At 34.4% G+C, this 21953-nt stretch overlaps 2 protein-coding genes and 1 non-coding gene across 4 annotated transcripts; 2 read left to right on the top strand and 1 right to left on the bottom strand.

Annotated features, from left to right (window-relative positions):
• The first annotated feature begins 221 nt into the window (after window positions 1-221).
• Window positions 222-12134, top strand: Debcl (Death executioner Bcl-2). The gene is made up of 3 exons (XM_014235788.3): window positions 222-2002; window positions 10875-11015; window positions 11093-12134. The coding sequence occupies exons 1-3, from the start codon at window positions 1667-1669 to the stop codon at window positions 11549-11551; spliced, it is 936 nt and encodes a 311-aa protein (XP_014091263.1). The 5' UTR covers window positions 222-1666; the 3' UTR covers window positions 11552-12134.
• A 156-nt stretch (window positions 12135-12290) lies between these two features.
• LOC118683281 (U6atac minor spliceosomal RNA) lies at window positions 12291-12390 on the bottom strand. Its single transcript, XR_004979205.1, has one exon. It is a non-coding gene; the product is annotated as a U6atac minor spliceosomal RNA (small nuclear RNA).
• A 339-nt stretch (window positions 12391-12729) lies between these two features.
• Window positions 12730-20169, top strand: Sec31 (secretory 31). 2 transcript variants are annotated; one of them, XM_036375608.2, is made up of 12 exons: window positions 12730-12876; window positions 13327-13591; window positions 13653-14622; window positions 14684-14927; window positions 14987-15096; window positions 15750-15806; window positions 16281-16389; window positions 16519-17963; window positions 18719-18829; window positions 18900-19247; window positions 19383-19454; window positions 19517-20169. In XM_036375608.2, the coding sequence occupies exons 2-12, from the start codon at window positions 13395-13397 to the stop codon at window positions 19703-19705; spliced, it is 3852 nt and encodes a 1283-aa protein (XP_036231501.2). In that variant the 5' UTR covers window positions 12730-12876; window positions 13327-13394; the 3' UTR covers window positions 19706-20169. The 2 variants fall into 2 exon arrangements, with proteins under 2 accessions (XP_036231501.2, XP_014091238.2); XM_014235763.3 differs by lacking the exon at window positions 15750-15806.
• Window positions 20170-21953: the final 1784 nt, after the last annotated feature.

Below are 21953 nucleotides of genomic sequence, written 5' to 3'. Positions count from 1 at the left end.
TATGTGTCTTCGCTTTCAACCGGTTTGAGGCATTGCTTACATTCTCTGCTCATACGAAAAGCATTACTAACGCGCCTGCCCACAATTACAGTTAACACTTTCCAACACGCATGATGTTAGCAATTTAAAAGCTCATCAAAGCACACAGCTGATCTGTATTTTCTTTTTATTGAAGCCAACCGATCGTCATATCTGGATATGCTTAATGATTCCAGCGGTCAGAGTATTTTTGTGTTGTCTTGTGTGCGGCGTCAGCTCTCTTGTGCATACACACGAGCAAACAGCGACCTAACGTGACGGCGTTATTAGGCGATGGCGTTAGGTAGCTTAGCTCCAAATCAGTCCAGCCTTCTAGCCCGTTCTGTTCGTGTGTTATGTGCTTGACGCCGGAGCGCTACGCAGCGCAAACGAAAAGTAATCAGCAAGTTAAATAATAAAAAAACTGTGAAATAACGCAAACACAGCGGCTCAATTGACTCGTGTATTTCACAGCGACTTGTGCAAGTTTTAATTTTATTATTATCAAATATTTAATACACGTACGCCTACCGCGCTAACCGACCACAGTCGTGACTTTACATATAATACAGCTTAAGTTGTATATTTTCTTAAACGCTTAAATTCTCTGCTTTTCTTTCTATATGAGCTAAAGCAAGAAAGTAGTAAAAAAAAAAAAGAATGAAGTATTGTTGGAATTCGCGGCTTTGACAGTGGATTGGAGCAAAAGCAAAAGTGAATAACAAAAATAAGTAAAACAATTACGATCGGAAGGGTAGACAAACGCGCTATATATTTTATTGTTTGCTTCTCAATATTCTACTTAATCAAAAATCAACGAAATTAAATCGAAAGCAGACGAAAAAAATTTTTTTTTAACTTGAGCTCACGAGCAGTTGGATAGGTCGTCGCCATCGTTGTTCGTGTCGCTGTCGCTGTCGCCGCTACAGCTGAGATCAAAATTAAGATTGAGATCAGTACTGAGCGACCGAGATCATCGCGAAAGTCATCGCGCAGGTAAAACGAGACCGACACAATCGATAGAAATGAGATGGACGCACCAAAGCTTGCTGCTGATTAACTGACAATTCAGTAGAAACAATAGACAAGTGAAAAATAGTGAAGGCTACGGAAAAAAGCAGAGAAAACAAAAAAAAAACACATACGTTGTGGAAAAATAAGGTTGTGAGCACCAAGTACCGCTTGCATATGTACATATGTAGGTATGTATGTGCATAAATAGCTGCTCAAGTGCAATAGACAAGGCTTTGCATTTACAACAATAAAGGAAAAATGTGTGTGCACTAGTTGGTCATAGAGAATGCGTTGAAAAGGCGAGCGAATATTATATTATTTGTAACAAAGACAAAACTCAACAAAACCAGTAAGGTCGCACCATAAGCAGCAGCTGCCGCTCACCACTCAGGCAAATAAAAAGTACACATAAAACGTAGCAAAGCTGCTCAGCAGCGCGTAACCGTTTATGGTGTCAACAGCTGTTTCAATAAAATACAAACACTTTTAATACGGAATAATTCAACTTCTGAAGCGTTTAAATATTCATTTGCACAGCAACAACAAACAAGTATATGCATCAATCAGCTTTAGACCATTATCAAATCGCATTTAATGCATACCAACAAAAACAATAATAATAAAATCTGCACAAATGCCTTCGCCAAATTTAAAACAACAACAAACACCACCTCCACCGCCACCACCTACACTCTTCCAACAACAACTCTCGTATCCGAATCATCATCAATCGCAACAACAAAAAAGCTATTATACGAAAAATAAGAAATTATCAACGAAATTGAAATCTTCTTCGCTGGATAATGATATATTTCTGCAAAATCGTAAAAACAACAATCAGAGCAGCTCGGATTGGCTTTTGCCACCACATGGTAGTGCAACAATACCACGTGCCGCGTCCACGAATTCATTGGCGAGCACTGTAACAGCCAGCAATTATCAGGAGTATAAAGCGGAAATAATCAATCAGGTGCGTAACATATGGTTAATTCATTTAAAAAAATGAATATTTAATATACGGAAAAAAGTAACGAAGCTGTGATCAATCGCGTGACCTTTTTGGTCATATAATATCCAATAAAAGCAACAAAACAATCACATATTTTGCAAAAGTGTACACAGTTTGTCTGTGTGCTTATTTAGATGATATAAAATAAAATCCTTAAACCATACTTACCATCTCTTACGCATATACTTTACATTTGGATCTCATTGCCGAAAGAAAGAAAATGTCAGGGCAATACGGTCTTTTCTACCAAACAGTTTATCACTAACAAGATTATTCTCAAGAATATATTGAATCCAATTCCATATGCTCATATACAAATAAGTGTATGGAATATTCACTATATGGGGGTAATAGACTTACTAAGTGGATAACAAATATTTAAACGTCAAAGCTGTTCATTTCAGTTGTTTTTGTATCTGAACCTAACCGAATTAACAAATCAAAATCAACTTATTTCACTAAACTGATAGTTTGGTTCGAAAAGTGGTTTGACTACGATTTTCATTAAGTTTGACATAATGAAAACCACACATAATAATTGAACTACAAAAATCTATATTTTACATAGGTAAAACTAAAATATGATACACTTTCGCATTCTCCTTAAAAACAGAAATTTTATATCTAAAAAGCATACATGGATTTTAAATACGATAACAACAGAGTTATGACACGACTTTGACAAACAAACCAATCCCTTCAGTTTGTGTAGACTTCTACAAAATAAGTAATAGGTCATTTTCTAGTTGTTTCAAGAACTGTTCCTTGTTACACAAATATTTTGCTTCAATCTACGATTTTAGCAATGTTATAATCAAATTAAGGAATTTAAGAGAGCAAATATTATGTTGAGTTAATTAAAGTGGAAACTAAAAGTCACCACTTGAATTTTTTGCGAACGCGAAGAAAGTTTCGCTCTTGACTTCTTTTTGTAGATCATGCATTGAAGGGGAATACATTCAGTAGAATATAGATGTCATTTGGCAAATTTCTAATGCTTTATAAATGCCAAATAAGTCCTTAGTTATTTGGTACTTACACTTGACTTTTGAAAATAGTTAGCCCATGTTATTGAGAAATTGCAACCTTTTAAATATTATATTTTATTACTTATAAATTTTTTGCAGGTAGGCAAGTAGGATAGGGTGAATGTCTCTGACGTACCTAGTCCTTTAGAAGGTCCATTGTGAGAAAAAAATTCATGTGATTTTATTTTGGAATTATATTTTTTTAAATTTTATTCTTAACAGGTCTATAACCATTACCAAATTTATCTCTTGAAACCTGTACAAAACACACCTAAAAAATAGATAACAAAAAATAGTTTGAATTTTTATTATGATTATTTTCACACCTTTATAGTGTCGAATAGTAATACTACAAATAATTAATGGGTGAGAATAACACTTTTAACTGAGTTATGGAAATTTTATTCAAAAATAGTGTGAAATAGTCTTTTCAATGCAAAAAATATTTGCAATAGTACGTTTATAGAAACTTTTTAGCGAAAAAACATTTAGGGAAATTTGGTCCAAAATCAAAATCATTGTGTTAGCAATAGAGCTGGTCTTATTAAAAATGAATCATTTGCGGTATTGTCATCTGATATGAAACTCGAACCCTATTTTTCCACGGAATTTAGGCTAACGGTCATATTTTTTCTACAACAATAACAAAAATACCACCATCTTGGTTCGAGCTCCAGTAGAAATATAATATGTATGAAAAAGTATATCTTTATTTTATTTGATAATGATCGTTTTTCTTTGCCTCCCAGCAAGTGAATAAGCTATTAAAAGTGTTTAATGCCAAGTTATAAAGTCAAGTAAAAAGAAACCCATAATTGTTCCAATAGATGGTCTAAACCTAAAACTTATTATCAAAACAGCGTTAGATCACTTGCCTTATCACTTAACGTGGTAAAAAAATCCTCATGGACCGAATTTCAATTTCCGATTCGCTGCTGAATACGAACAAAATCGATCCATTTTCGACGCGGTTGATTACTGGTGATGAAAAGTGGGAAATTTACAATAACGTCAAGCAAACACGGACGTGATTTAATCGCAGTGAGCCGACCCAAAGAGTCATGTCAGGATTGACGGTCAGGAAGGTTTTGTTATTTATTTAGCGAGATTGGCAGGATATTATCTGCCATGAGCTACTCTTCATTCGAAATTGGACTATCTAAGGGAAGCAATCGCTTTGAAGCGGCCAGATTTGTTCAATAGGAGAGAAAGTATGTTCTATCACGGCAACGCTACGTCAGGTTAAAAGGTTTTTATAGTCCGGACCTGGCATCAAGTTATTAATATCTTTTCCTGTCTCTGGCGAATGATTTTGCTGATGAAAAATTCGACTCAAAATCAACTGTATAAGTTTTTTGTCTATAGGGACGAAGATTTCTATGAGAGTGGCATTATGAAATTACCGTAAAAGTGGCAAAAAGTTAACGAAAAAACGATGCATATTTGACATATATCTAATCATTCTAACTTTACTAAATAAAATCTCCAATTTAATGCAAAAATTATGCTTTATAGCTTTTTACTAGACCTTATATAAAACTAACCTTTTATATGTACATATGTATATACTATCAATACTAGCAAGTATTAATTGCATACATTAATTAAAACAATAATTATTTGTTTAAAAATGCTGCTAAAATTGCAGCATATAATATATATGCACATAAAAATACCAACGAATCCACGTTATTTATCTCTAACGACAGGTTTTCAAATCCGTCTTAAATCGCCGGCAAGCGCTTTATTTATATTTTACAGTTCAACATTTCTCAAAAATCGATAAAAATAAAAAAATAATATGATGCGAAATAGCGTATTACTATTATCAGATATTACTAACTAACTCAGCGATTTTTTACTATTTTACTAAAAATGTGAGAGATATTGTTGTACATATGTACACATATAATATATGTGTATGTTTGTATGCAAATAAATACATCACTCTAATGCTAGCAATGAGTAGCGATATTCGATTACACTTAACTCAGCTCTTTTATTTGCCGCCAGTTAAACGTGTCAATTAAATTGACAACTATATAATATATACTTACAAATGCACATGCATACATATATACAAGGGGTTTGTATATGAAGCGCAACTATATGCTAAAAACTCGTGCATAAATTATAGCGAAATCAAATCAATTGTATAAAAGTTCGCATGGGTGTTGAAAGGTGGCGTTAACAGTGTTAAAAGCGTATGTTATAAAAAAATAAAAATAAAAAAAAGCAAGAAAAAAATATTTTACTCAAACGAAGATCGATAAGGTTAATTTTTATCATTTCTATTAAATAATTGTTTTCAGTTTCCATTTTTTTTACACAACACTGTCAAAGCGTTCGTGCAGGCGAGTGTGTGTGCTCGTATATAACGGTTACACTTTGACAGTTGTTGGACAACTCAAGGTCGCGCTTGTTACTACCGCTTGTGTAAATTGGGTGATGCTGCGGCGACTTGTCAATTGCAATTGTTAAGCGTTGTAAATATGTATTAATTTCAAAGCCAGTTTTGTTTGTGGTTTAATGTGTTCATTTGGTCGGTGTCGTTACGTTGTTTACGTGCCGCTCATGATTATTGTTGACATTAGTTGATACGAGTTTTTGACAGTTTATACAGCGAAAATAAAACTAACTGGAATATTTGTAAAGGGTGTTTTTTTAGAGGTATAGAACTTTAAATTGCATTAAAACAACGATGGATTATTGGATTGGCATAAATTTTATTTAACCAAAAGATAATCTTGTGGCATTACATTTTAAATATGATTTCTGGCACATGACCGCCACGGTTGGCTCGGATCTAGTCCAATCTGGACGTCTAATTTTCGATTACTTTTTCCAACATTTCTGGCCGTATATCGGCAATAACACGGCGAATATTGTCTTCCAAATGGTTAAGCATATGTGGCTTATGCGCATAGATCAATGACTTTACATAACCCCACAGAAAGTAGTCTAGCGGTATTGAATCGCAAGATCTTGGAGGCCAATTCACAGGTCCAAAACGTAATATTAGGCTGTCACCAAACGTGCCTTTCAATAAATCGATTGTGTCACGAGCTGAGTGACATGTTGCGTCGTCTTTTTGGAACCACAGCTCCTGGACATCATGGTTGTTCAATTCAGGAATGAAAAAGTTAGTAATCATGGCTCTATACCGATCACCATTGACTGTTAAGTTCTGGCCATCATCGTTTTTGAAGAAGTACGGACCAATGATTCCAACAGCCCATAAAGCGCACCAAACAGTAATTTTTTCTGAATGTAACGGTGTTTCAACATACACTTGAGGGTTAGCTTCACTCCAAATGCGGCAGTTTTGTTTGTTGACGTAGCCATTCAAACAGAAGTGCGCTTTATCGCATAATACGATAAAATGAACGTAGTGCGCGATACCTATTTGCAAGCGTTTTTCAGACGTGAGTCTATTCAAGATGAATTGCCAAACCAAACTCAGAATAAATCACTTGACAGCTGTTAAATCGGTCGCCATCTTGAACAGTAATGCCAACTTAAAGTTCTATACCTCGAAGAAAACACCCGATATAACTAACGTGATCAATTGTTATATGCAGTGTTGCAAATAATGCATTAAAATTATTAATATTATAAAAATGAAATTAAAATACTAACTTATTTAAAAGTAATTTTCGAATTTCTAAACCCAAATGCTGGATTGAAAATTTAAGGGGCAGATCTAGTGTGAAATTAAGAAAAAAATCGCTTTCGATAGGTTCTAATGTGTAGCCGCTCAGTTCAATCAACTCCGTCAGCTAATCTTTAAACGCGTTTTTCTTATAACTACATTTTTCAAATTTGTAGTAACTAGTTCTCCATATAATGACTTACCAGTTTTTTGATGTGATCACAAACTGAATTTTGACAGACCAAAAACGAAAATAATGTTGGGTAAAATTCAAATTTTTTTTAAAAACGCCGCGATTTTTTAAATTGTTTATTATTTTTTCAACCGTAGGTCATTGTACGGACAATATCTTCTAGTAGAGAATTTTTTTTGAGGTTTCATAGACAAAAAAGACCGTAATCATTGTATTAGTAGAGGATTTTGGTTTTAGCGCCGTCGGATAAGACATGTAACTCGAAAATTATTATTTTTTTTCTTCAAAAATTCTAATGTGTGTATCTTAAAATGTGTATAAGTATACCATTCAAATTTTAAAATAATTAATATTATATATAAATATTTTTTAATACTCAAAATCCCCTACTACTGCCAAAAAAAAGTCTTATTTGCCCCTTAAAAATAAGTTTTGTACTAGAATAAGTCGAATAAAAAAAAAATTTTAACTCTAAATACCGGATTGTGAAATAAAAAAATTGAATGCAAAAATCTCTAAACTCGTCCTGTCAACAGCATCTTCTAACTCTTTTTCCAGTTATCAATATGTAGTATATCATTCCCTTTTATCGCTTTTCATTCCAGCTTTTGTTTTGAAGGATCATTTTTTATTACACTTATGGACAAAATAATAGGTGTACACAGTTTTTATTTAATAACTTTGAAGAATTTGCATTTAAAACTATTTTGTTTTAGACATATTTACGCTTTACTTTATTAAACATAAATATGACGAAAATCTTTCATTTCGAACTTTAAAACTGAATTTTTTTTCAAATCAAGAAATATCATTGGTCAAAATAATAGGTGTAAAATATTTTTTTCCAAATAAAATCAAAAAATTCAAGTTATCCTTTTACGGTTTATGGGTTTTGGATAACCTGTATATCCTCCGTGGTTTTTTATTAGTTTTCCAATTCGATTCGCCATGGATTGAACTATTTTTTGGCAGGTTCCTAATGGGGTAGCATCCCAAAGTTCCTTTGCTTTCTGCCACAATTGCTCCTTATTTTGAAAAGAAAAGGCTGCCAATCTCCTCTTAAGGCCCCTTTATAAGTTCTCAATCGGGTTGAGATGAGGGGATTGACTAGGCCATTGCATACAGGTCACATTTGCATCCCTGAACCACTCAAATACCAATCTCGATGTATGTTTTTTAATTAAAAAACTCACAACTATGGTTTTGAAGCATTTTAGTAGATGAATTTAAAATATTTAAAATTATTAAATAATTAATTTCGTCCTTTTATATATCTGTATCTTGGAATTCTGTCCAATTTCTGTTCACTTAAGAAATAAAAAAAGGCACATGTGATTTTTTTAGTTTACCCCATGTGAAAAATTTAGTTTACCTTACTTTCAAAATTATTTATTTTCTGTTGTCATCAATCAATAAAATAACACTTATAAATTAAGCTTCTGCTTTCTTAAAAATCGACATTTAAATGTGGTATACTGCTAAATAATAGACAAATTACATACATACATACATAGATTTATGTTTACATGGCTTAATAAATTTAATACCTGCATATGTACATACAATAAACTAAAATAAATACACACACCTTAAGATAATTTCAACTCATTTCGCAAATACATTAGGATGCGTTGAAAAAAAAAACACGTTAACACAAATTAAACAAGAAAAGTTTTAAACTAAGTATTTCCAAATATGTTATTGCTGTTTTGACAGTGGCAAAAAAAATCTGCAAATTCCAGGATTTCTTCAAAAGAATATTTATTTCCTTCAATCTTCATTCATCTCTCTTTAATACTTCTAAATCTCAACAATAAATATTATTTATAAGCAATACACATTTTGGGTATATGTAATGTAAAATACAACTAAACAAAAAAGAAAAACCATTTAGTTCAATAGTTTTTGCACACACTGTTAATTCGTGCATTAGCCGGCTGTGAAATTTCATTCACACATTGACCGCTTCACATGAAGGACCCGGAAAAAAGTGCAAAGAAAACCCCATAGTGGAAACACACATACATACATACGTAAACACTCGCATGTAAACACAAAATATAATTTAAAATCAGCAGTTCTAGAGAGGAAATTGAAAATCAGATGAAAGTCAAAAGCACGTGCTCTACAAGTGGTTTTAAAAGCAAGTAAAATTCACTTTTAAAAGTCAATATATGATATATTTGTGTCTATGCCCTGTAGGACACACTTTTTTGTTATCATTTAGTATTCATTGCTCGCCACTTTTTCGCTCGCTTTAGTACCCTGAAACTGTTCAGTCCTAGTACTTACTGTGATCATTTTAGTACTCCAATAAAGATCAGTCCTAGTAATTTTTGTTATAATTTTAGTACTCAGAAACTACTTAGGATTCAATCATAATCTGTTTTCTAAAAAAACAAAACAACTTTTAGATTAAAAATTCACTAAAAATAAAATTTACTTGCTAATCCCAAAAACTTTAATTCAAAATAAAGTTTTAAAATTTGTAAACTTAATTTATTTCACTTTTAGTAATTATACATACATACATATGTAAATGTATAGAGAGTTTTTCAAAGGAAATTTATATACAGGAGCTCATAAAAAGCTCACTGAAAGCTTTGGAGAGTTCGAGGATTCTTCATTGATTACTCAAAGGGAATATTTTTTAGAATATTAACCTAAATGCTCAAGTTGATTCGATTAATAGTTTTGGAGATACAGTCTTGAAAAGTTACGCACACGAGGTCAGGTACTTATATAGTAACTTAAAACTTTAAACGCGTTTTTCTCAAAACTGTTTTCAAAGTCGGTTGCCAAGATTTCTAGCGAACTACTTAACCAATCTTAATGGAATTTTACACAGGTCTTCGAGATATAAGTTACAAGATCTTGAACGATGGCTTTTTTTGTTTAATTACAACTATTGAAAACTATTTTAACTAAACATCGAGAAATTTTACAATTTTTCTCTTTTTTTCTTCGTCCAATACCTAGTGTATGGTTTTAATAAAAACGTATTTTCTTCTTTTTACTTCTTATGATCCTTTAAGAAGTTCAACTGTCAACGCGGAGGCACCTGTTTTCCGAGGTCTTGCCGAAAACTACGTCATAATGGAATAATAAAAAGTTCAAATTAAATACTTATTAAAAAAAAAGATTATTGAAAATATGCTGTTTTTTGCTTCGGGAAACCCATTTATCACGTAATATCTCTTTGTCCATAACGCCTAGCGATTTTTAATATTATTTAGGAAAGATTTAGGTTATAGGCTAAAAAAATTAAGGAATTTCCCAATGACCCTAAGTTCAACTATCACTAAAGATTATTTTTACTTTTACAAACAAATTTTAGTTCACTTTAATACACGGTGTGATACACTTTAAACATTTATTGTGTATACACTTAGAAAGCGCTATTTCTTTTATTATTTTTTTTTTGTTTTTGGTCAATTTCCTTTTAAAAACATAAATAGACAAGCTTGCAGCGTGAGTTCGTTCAATTATAAACATCACCGCTGATGTAGACGCCATTGTAGCATAGTTTTAAGAGATGAAAATTTCACTTCAGTTTAAAATCCCTAAATTGCGATTTAACGGAAAAAAATTTAAAAAACATTTCTACCTATATTGCCATAAAATATTACGGATAATAAATAGGATAAACATTTATCTTTTTATAAAAAAAAAGAAAATTAAAAATACAAAATAATAGAGAAAATATGTCCCGCCCTAATGTGGAAATAAGCATTGTTAAGATTATAGATTATTTTTCTATATAGACTACTTTTTTTTAATAATCTACCTATTCCAGTTTTCTATAAAAAAAAAAATTCCGGAAATTGAGCATTCTACTTAATGATCGCTGTGCTCATTTCACGGAATTTGCAAAACATTAACATAAACATATTTTCTTAGATTTTCTCCAACTTATTTTAACACTATTTTTATAGAGTTCTTTAATTTGTTTCATTTTAGGGGAAATGCCTTTGCGGCCAGTACATACGTGCGCGACTACGACGAGCTGGCGTCCTAAATCGGAAAGCCACTCAACGATTGCGCACCATATTGGAGCCCTCTTCGGCGGTGGTTTATGAAGTGTTTCCAGCATTGAACAGCGTAAACACTTTAATTACAATTATATTGAATTTATATCGTTATATTATATATGAATATATTTTTAATTTACCTTACAGATGGGTGAGGAATTGGAACGAATGCATCCGCGCGTCTACACAAATATCTCACGACAGCTATCGCGTGCCCCCTATGGGGAACTGGTCGATGGAGATACGGCTCCTATGTTGCTCAATTTGGTTGCCAAAGATTTGTTTCGTTCGAATATAACGTGGGGTAAAATAATCTCAATATTTGCGGTGTGTGGTGGTTTCGCCATCGACTGTGTACGTCAGGGTCATTACGAGTATCTGCAATTTCTGGTGGACGGTATTGCTGAGATAATTGAAGATGATTTAGTGCCGTGGCTGGTGGATCACGGCGGTTGGTTGGGCCTTCAGCAACATATACGTCCGCATGTGGGCCAGTTTTCATTCTTAGGCTTGTTGACACTTTTCGTGGCCGTATCATCGGGTGTTTATGTTGTTACCAATGTTGCCAAACATATTGGTTGTCATTTGTATTCTTTGCTATTTTGATAACAACCGCTATGTGGGATGTGGGAAATACATATATGTATAGGAATAGTCAATGTAAAATGTGAAAGGATTTTGAGTCTTATATTGTTGCAATAATACTGTAGATATTTTTGCATTTTTATTAATATTTACCATAAATAAATTTTCAGTAATATTTATGTAGATTACTTAGGAAAGTGGTATAAGATTGTTTATTCTTTAATTTTACCTAGTTGTTTGGAAATATCTAACGATTTCTTTAACCTTCCCTTTGCAAATGAACGTTAATAGCAATTTTTATAATAATTTAAATTTATGACTTTAAAATAATAGCAACTTTACTCTTAATTTAATTATTTATCAAAACACATTTATTTATAAACATTTTATCTCTGCAAAACTAAGAGTGATCCTAATATTCAAAATAAGATATGTACGTCTCTAACTATTAATTTTAAATTTATATGGTATTTACATGACAACTGACCCATACCAATCTATTTCATGTTTGTATTCACGCAAATACATTTGTTAATTCATTGTAATGACTTATTTTAGTTTGAAAGAAACATATACCATATACAAATAAAAATAAAAAAAATAACTCTCCAATTAAAATTCCAATTTGGGTGGTAAATGAAAAACTATCTTACCAGGGCTTCATTGCTTTAAAATTGCATAGGTCTGTATGGTAAAAGTACCCGCTTGTTATGATCATTTCCGTGTATTTCCGGGAGTATTTCTCGAATTTACATAATAAAAAAATTTGCGACCGGAACTTGTCTGTGCCTATTCCGGTCATTTATGTGTTTCCATCCTTGTCTAGGGGAGTGCTAACTAGCTCTCCTTTCTAAATACACAAATTTTTATTTTTTCTCCAATATATTTATATCTGCTACATTCCGAAAAAGCTGTTGAGAATTACAAAGTAAAATTGTCCATGAAAAAATACCATACAGTATCAACTTATTCAAAGCGTTGCATTAAGCATAAAAATGTATGTAAATACACATAAATACTCATGCAGTTCTATTTCATATATATACATCCTCAAAAAAAAATGTATTTGCTAATGCAAATTTTAAAACATTTATAAAATAAATTTCAGCTAAATATTTAAAGTATTAACTAAAGCGCGCCATCTACTGTTTACCAAGCACATTTCCCTGGAAATAGTAATGTCAAATTTGCCGACTAAGAAGAAGCAGACACCGTCAAGAATTTCAGATTCCTATCAATTCTCGTCATCAACGAACGAAATTTTTTGTTTAATCAAGTGTAAAAGTATTTTGTAGCAGTTTAATTTTAAATTAAATTGTGCCAAAGTAGCTTCAACTAACAAACGTGTAAGTTGCTTATAAGAAGCTAAAAAGAAAGTCAATCAAATGAAGTGAAAAGCATAAAAAACAACTTGAAATGTAGATATGTATGTACATGGACGGCAGCTAGAAAAAGTGATGACGGCGACAATTTCGATTGGTGCACTGCAATTGCTGTGTGTTCCACTATCAGACCTACGCTTTTACTTGAATCCAATAGTAAAAAGTGTTGTTGACAAGTTATCAGATTTTGTTTTATTTCAATATTATGAAGTAAACTGCTGTTGTTCAGTGCTTATATTGAAAACGTACAAAACCGGCCACGTACATACATACGAGTATGTATATCGAATTTTGACATTTATATCCGAATGCTGGTGTCGCTTATAAAATAAATATCAAAATAACAATAATTAACAGCTGACCCATTTCCAGTCACTAGCGGCATTAACAAAACTTTTTTACGTAAATTTTCAGATATTTCGTTGGTGCTTATTTGTTTATATAATTTTTTTATTTGGATAACGTTATAAGCATACTGCGAAATGAAAGTTAAAGAGTTGCAGAAGACGGTAAACATTGCATGGTCACCGCTGCCACAACATCCCATTTATTTGGCAGCGGGTAGTGCTGCACAACAACTCGATTCGAACGTAAACCCAGCATTGGAAATATATTCCACTAATTTTAGTGATCCGAGTTATGATCTGGAATTAAAAGCAAGCCTACCCAGTCAGTATAGGTAAATAACAATAATAAATCAACTTTAAATTTATATGTAACAATTTGTTTTAATCTTTCAGATTCCAGAAGGTTATTTGGAGCCCTACTGGTTACGATGGTGCTCATCCTAATGGCTTAATTGTAGGCGGTTGTGAGGGTGGTCATGTTATGATTTACTCTGCTGCTAAAATGCTAGCCAATGAAGAAGGTCTGATTGCACGACAAGATAAACACACCGGACCGGTTAGTGGACTTGATGTTAACCCATTTCAAACCAATTTGCTTGCCTCATGCGCCTCTGAGTCGGAAATATTTATTTGGGATCTTAATAACACCACCACGCATATGAATCCAGGCACTAAAACACAACCACTTGAAGATGTACAAAATGTCGCTTGGAACAGACAAGTGCAACATATATTGGCCTCAGTTTTCAGTTCACGTTGTGTTATCTGGGATTTACGTAAAAGTGAGCAAATCATTAAACTCTCCGACACACAATCGCGCGTTCGTTGGCATGCCATTCAATGGCATCCGGATGTAGCTACACAAGTTTGGCTAGCTTCAGAGGATGACCAAGCGCCGGTTGTACAATTGTGGGACTTGCGTTACGCCACTGCGCCAGCAAAGACAATGCAAATTCATCAACGTGGTGTACTTGGTATGTCCTGGTGTCCACGTGACATTGATCTAATGGTATCCTGTGGCAAAGACAACCACATCTATTGTTGGAACCCTAACACCGATATACCCGAAGGCGAAATACTCTCGGAAGTAGCTGCTACAGCCACCTGGTATTCGGATGTGCAATGGTGTCCGCGTAATCCAGCGCTGGTCGCTAGTTCAAGTCTTGACGGCAATGTGTCGATTTATTCACTTTTTGGCGGTACGCAACAACAGGTGCAAACATCTAATAAAATAGCAGACTCCTTCCCCGGTATGGATCAAATAGCCCAGGCGCCCATACCACAACAATCGACGCAGATAGTGTATCATGACTTAAAACGGGCACCGAAATGGATTAAACGCCCTTGCAGTGTTGCATTTGGGGTACTTATTGTAAATTACACTTTTGGCCTCTAATAACTATGTATGTAATTTTTATTTACAGTTTGGCGGTAAATTAGTGCATTTTAATAGTCAATCGAAACAGGTGCAAGTCTCGCAGGTGGTCACTGAACCGGAATTGGTAGAGCGCGCTAACGCGCTTGAGCGTTCTCTCACCGAAACAAATTATGTTGATTATTGTCGCGAACGTGCCAATCAAATGCTGGATCAAAATGGACGTTATTTATGGTATTTCATAAAGGCGAACTTCGAACTCAATCCCAAAGAAGAAATGTTGAATTTACTTGGTAAATATCTGATAATGTATGTGATTGTCGAAAAATATAATGGCATGTATGTTTCATAGGTTTCAACAAAGACGACATAGATATTAAATTTGCTAAATTTGTGAAAGAAGATGAAGCGCAACAAAATGAAGTGAATCAAGTGACGAATCGATTAGCGAATCTTTCGCATGTAAGTGAAAATAATTCTTATAGTATATAAAAAACTTGGCCAAAAAATGTTTAAACAAAAAAAGTTTGTTAATAACTTTTTTCAATTAAGTAATGTGAAAACATGTATAAATTTTATCAGTTTTTATCATAACATTTTTTCTTTTATATACTTTTAATAAAAGAGAAATGCTACAGTGCGTTGCCGTTCTGTTCAAAATATACACTATGTCCCAAACGTGATAAGGAATCTTAAAAAAAAAATTAACTAATTGTTAACGCCACATTCACTCTCACTTTTTCTTATCTACTATTCAGCCGCCACCATTAGTTCAAGCACTATTATTATGTTATGGTGCGTTTTTAAATTTGATATGTTGCACGCCGGAGCAACGCATACTGCTACTTTTTCGAAGTTAATGTGATAACAATATGTCTATAATATAGTAGACTATATATACTTATATATAATCGTTTTTCACTTACACACGCATACAGACACATAATGTTTTACGCATAGCTACAAACAGTTTTACACACATACAAATACAATAAAAGTTTTATAATTCATTGAAAAATTCGTTTAGTTCATATATATAAACTATATTGGTTTTTGTATTTCATTGCCTCATACCAACTCGCTCTCATTACTTTGCAAATCCTTTGTTTGCTTAGAGCGATTCATCGGAAGTTGAGTGTGATCAAAGTACTGATGGCAGTACCGACATATCGGTAAGAGTTCTATATTATTTTAGTAGGCGATTGTGTATGATGTGCCATCTAAAACCGGTTAATTTCCTAGTTTTATTAAATAAGTGTATAGCCAAATAAAGAAACTAACTTTTTTGTTATATAAAAATTCACTTAAATGTCAAATTCATTAAGAAAGAGTTGTTTTGTCTAAACAAATGGTTTTAGTTAAATTTCATTAGTGTTACCCTTACCTATAGACGTATATTTATAATTGTCTTGTTTAAATTGAGCACGATATTATTCCAAAATTGTTTATTTGTTACCACAAGGCTCATCATCAGTTTCATCGTAGATTTAACACCGCTTTAAATATCGCTACCCTATATGTATATCTATTTCTCGATGTTGTGTGTAAAATGAAAAGTGTACTTTCTTTTTGTACTATGCTTATTGTAACTTATCTCCATATAAAAAGTAAGCATAACAATATTAAAATATTTGCCTAATTTACAGCAACCGGTGGATAACAATGCAATATTCGACGGCATTGCGGCCACACAGAAGCAACAGCAGCTGCAGAATGCAAATGCCGCAAAGCAGTTCGCCATACCCAAAGGAGAACGTAAGTTTGCAGCAACAATATGTTTATAGGAATTATCTACTTTTCTTCTATTGTATAACTGTAGAAAATATTTTATTTTTATGCCACCATTATTTAATTAAATTGATTTATTGATTTCCATATAAATAGATCCCGATAGTCTGATCACTGAAGCAATTCTCACTGGTAATCTGGAAGCTGCTGTCGAACTCTGCCTTGAATCGCAACGCATTGCGGAGGCGCTTATTGTCGCCTCCACAGCTGGCATTGATTTTCTTACTAAAATTCACAATCGCTACTTGGAGCAGCAACAAAACGAGTTATCCAATGTGATTAGTGCGCTGGTGACACGTGATTGGTTGGATTTCATCAACCGTTGCACTGTAGACTCATGGAAGGAAGCTTTAGTCGCGGCCCTAAAGCATAGCGATCGCAAAGTGGTTGACATTTGCGAACGTCTCGGTGATCGCCTACTGGAGGAGCGTGCGCAAAGTATCGATTTTATACGTAACGCTATGCTATGTTATGTGTGCGCTGGTAGTATTGATAAATTAGTGTCCGCTTGGCATCAATTGAAAGCATTGGAGCACCAAAACAATAATTATAAACCGAATACGGCCGAGTTACAGGAATTGGCCGAAATTGTAATGTTAATGAGCAAATCTTTGGAACAACAAGGAATTGCTTTGGAACTAAATGGACGCTTTGCCGACTTCATTACCGAATATGGCGGTCTGTTGGTAGCGCAGGGTGCACTCACAGCCGCTTTAGCATATATTTATGCTTTGGGTTCGGGCAATGATGAACAAAATGGCGAACTGATGGAGCTGCGCGAGCGCATATATAATACAGTTAATTATAGACCAATGTCGGCGGCTGCCACTGGACGTGTAGCAAATCAACAACAACAGGCACCTGTTGCACGCGGCTCATTTTCGCATGGATTGCCACACGCTGGTTATGGCGGCACAAACCAATTTGGAAACAATCAAGCGGGCAATTGGAACACAACCGCTTTGCCAACACCTAGCGGCTCCGCTGCAATATTTCAACAAACCCCGCTGTTTAATCCGATTGCAGCCACGCCGTCGTCTGCTGTGACAGCCAAACCGCCACTAGCCGTACCCGGACATATCACCAATGATGCACTGAACACACAGCCACCACGTCCGGCCAGCAATGCCAGTTCGCAAGGTGGCAGCGGCATCAATTTACACTCACGCTCCAAGTACGTGCTAGATCCGTCAGTGGCCTCCGCTGGTCCCATGGGCGGTTACGGTGGTGGTTATCAACCACAGGTAGCAGCACCAGCTCCAGCTGCCATACCTACATTCAATGCAGGTCAATTTAATGCGTCGTTAGTACCAACGCCTGCTCAACCAAGTCTGATGCAACCGGCTGCACCATTTAATATGGGCGGTGGTGCACCTGCGCCGTATGGCTTAAGTGGCAGCAACAACTACGCTGGTGGTCTGACATCTGATATTAGCAACCAACAGCCGCAACCACCGCCACCACCAACACAGAGTTTACCGCGTAGCCGTACACCACCACCAGGCTGGAATGATCCGCCAGCATTGAAGTCAACACGTGCGGTAAGATGAATGGATTTTTACCTGAAAATATATGTGCACAAGTTAGAAGCGCTCAAAATATTATTGTTTAGATGTTGTTTTAATATACAAAAAATTATGTTTTCGTTTTGCTGATAAACTTCTCTCGCTTAGATAATGCAAAATCGCAGCAATGAAATGTCTGCACGCCATGCAGGCACCCGCCGCTGGCAGAAAATCATAAATCACGAAAAGGATGATACAAAAATGCTTTTGAAGCCACCTTCACAATTTGGTTTTGAACAATTTTGTGCAAATGATTCGCACTCAAGTGTCTTGTCCACACAAAATTTCTGGCAGGTATTGAGCGCATTCCAATTATTGCATATCCATTGCTATGACACTTGAGCTAGAGCATACAGTTCAATTCCCGGTTCGCATTTATACTTATACATATATATATGGAATGCCTTTTGTTTACGTTTGTTGATAGTGAGCAGATTTCTCCATTTTTTTTTTTTGCTTTTTCTCAAGGTAACCTTTTTGATTGTTTGTTTAAACAACAAAATCAAAACAAAAGAGTTCATTAGTGCCAAAACACCAGTTGCCTTGCTGTCCTGCTAAATAACGAATATGTTTCCAATAATATTTCTGAAGTGTATTTCTCCCACCTTTAACCAAATACCGATTAAAATATTGATTGTCGTGTTTTTTTTTCAATTAACATAACATTAACAATTATGAATTACACTCTTCTTTAACTGTCACATTAAATACACTGTCTTCCCTTCAAACAGCCCAAAAAACCAGAGCCTACACCCACATCTGCGCCCATAACTCATCCCCTATTCGGCGTTGATCCGAATCAAAATCAAAATGGTTATGCGGATCCATATGCGCAATATCAGGTAACTATTATATATAATAACAATTTTTGTTAGTTATGAAAAAACTTGTATCATATACATTTAATTTAAGAATCCCGGTATGCCACCACCACCAACCGCCAACAGCAATATCCCAACTAACTTACAACCCAATGACCCAGTTGGCTACTATAATCCAGCATTGCCACAAAATAATAATTTGCCAACGCAGCAATTTCCACCACAACTGAACTTCCAAACATCAGCCAGACCACAGCAACAACAACAACAACCATGGAATTCACAGTCACAAAATGTGGGCTACACCGAGCAGCCGGCGCCAGTGCAACGACAACCGGAACCCGTAAAAGAGAAGCCGCCACTACCGGAGGAATATATTTATCTGCAAACGGTGTTGGAAGAGTTGAAGAGTCAATGCTTGGCCGTATCGGCTGATCCGGTGAGTTGAGCACATTTTAAGTTTACAGATAATAACAGCCTTGAACGGTAATTTTTTCCTTGATTTTTTCAATATTTGAATGCCTCACTTTCTACGCTTCCATGTATAACAAACTGTCAACAATTACTTTTCCAGCGCACCAAACGGAAATTTGTAGATGTTACCAAGCGTTTGGAGAATCTTTATGACTGTTTACGTGATGGCAGAGTATGTATAAATATTGCATTTAACCGATTTTAAATTTAAATTCTGTTTTTTCACTTTCTTAGCTTCACTCTGCCACAATCGCAGCTCTCAATCAAATCGTACAGTTCGTGCAAGTGGGCGATTATGCCAATGCCTTGCAAACGCATACCCAAATCGCATTCGGCTCCGATTTTTCACAGTGTGCTGGCTTTATGCCGGGTCTAAAGGTGCTTGTACAATCGGCTGCTGATTTACAGGTTTATCTACGTTAAGTTACAAAAACTATATGAAGAGTCTACAAATGAATTTTATGTCGGTATAAATTAAATAATTCCATTTTTGTCATAGCTATTATGTTCCATGGATTTTGTCCTTATATGTATTCTCTTGGTTATTAACATTCATTGAAAAACGAAAAAAAACAATGCCGCGCATAAAGATTGCATAGTGGTAAATATTCTTTTACCTCAATAACTAATTGTTTGTCTTACTTTAACCTCTATGTATTTACAATATAATAACTTGCTTTGTGTTTTCGTTTTTTTTTTTCAAAGTGTACTTTATATAAAAAAAATTAAATATACGTATCGTAAACTCAACAATATACGTTGTACTATATAATATGGAATATTTGAGGTTGTGCATACGACGTCAGAAACCATGCAATATTAATAATTATGGAATTGTATACAAAAATTACGATAGACTAATAAAAATATGCATTTGCGAAAAGTGATTTGCATTTCTTGTTTGATATAATATGTACATAGAGTGGTAGCTTATTTCAAAATAAACTATGATTATTTAAACAAGTAAGAACAAGCGTGGATGCAACCGGAAGTATTCAGTCATTTTAAGGGTACGACTCATATTATGGAAGTGGAACAGACCGAAAAAAATTAAGTTATTATCAATTTGGATCATTATATACAACATTGTTGGGCGTGAGGGAATGGTTAATGAAATATAAATACTAGATAAGTATTTTCGCGAAAATAACATAATAGAAGCGATAAGAAAAATAAATACAGGAAACGTTATACTTTTCCTCCTAAAATGTATCATATACATAAGTATGATTTTGCCTTTGGTTTCGAATATGAAAGTACGACTTGAATGCATTTTCGGCACGAATTTTTATTGAATTTGATGTTAAGAATTTAAAGTGAACAATTAAAAAATTTAACGGGAATTGCCGCCCAATTTCGGTTTTAGAAATCAATGCTTACTACTACATATATTTGCGTGCAACTAAATTCTCTCTGCTTGTTTTTTTTAATGAATATGCAATATTGTATGGGAATGGTTACAAATGAATAAGTCGAAATGTCGCCCATCGCTAGTCAAAAATTTTTGCAAAGCGCGAATACCATTATGGTCAAACTGTCCATCTTGTGATGCTATCCAAGAATAAAGTAATTTTTGATGTCATCTTTTGAGTGGAACTGCTTCTGAGCCAGACTGCTTGAGAGCCATCGAACGGAACAAATAATAATCGGACGGTGCAATATCTGGGGAATATGGTGGATAAGAAGGATTTTCCATTTAAGCGTTCCCAGGTAGGTTTGAACGGGTTTAGCAACGTAAGGCCGAGGAATGTCATGCAGCAGAATCACTTTTTCGTCCCTCTCTTTTTATCGAGGCCGCTTTTCGCTCTGAATGGCTTGGCGGGTGACTCCCAATGCTGAAGCAAGTTCTTCTTGCGTTTGACACAGATCCTCATTTAGCAACGTCTCCAATTGACAATCTTCGAACGTTTTTGGCCTGCCATCACGCGGACGGTCGTCAATATCGAAATCGCCGTCTTTGAAGCGACGAAAGATAATCAACACTTCCCGCAAATGATGATTATTTGTCAAAAAATCTTTCATATTCGCACAACCAAAGTATATGACACATAATGGATATATCAAAATTGATAACCACTAACTAACTGCCGGAGCCATCTATTGACAAACAGCGGGAACTTAGTTACGCACCTAATAATAATAACTGAATTTAGTGACACCTGTCGACAAACATTCCGAAAACATGTAAGCTGCTATATATTTCTTGTCTTCAAACCAGAGAATGTAAATTATAGAAAAGGTTCACAGTGCGGCCATTATCAAAATATTTCACTTTTCGCAGGGGGACTAAAAACGATGAGCGTGTTTCACCACAGAAAATTATTGGCCACAATTAGCATCAGGGGACTGAAAAATAACAGAATTGAGCATTTTCAATGTTAATTGAGAAAAGTAATGCTAATTTCAATGTTAAGAAATTTACGCTTACAGATTCGTATATTTACAATGCGCAAACGACTTTGCATATAATTTGAAGATATTCTGCTTATACAGGGTGGCTAACGAATCGTGCACATATTCTCTGTTCAAACAATTTGAAGTAGTTAAATGGATTTAATACTTGTTACACAATAATTCGGTACTATTAATAATTTTTTCATAATGGTAAGGTAGTAGTCAATTTAGAGTGAGAACAGACTATAATTTATACCGAAACTTATAAGATGTACAT

Source organism: Bactrocera oleae, chromosome 4 (assembly GCF_042242935.1).
Source record: "Bactrocera oleae isolate idBacOlea1 chromosome 4, idBacOlea1, whole genome shotgun sequence".
NCBI lineage: Eukaryota > Metazoa > Arthropoda > Insecta > Diptera > Tephritidae > Bactrocera > Bactrocera oleae.
This window is presented reverse-complemented; position numbering and strand designations above follow the sequence as displayed.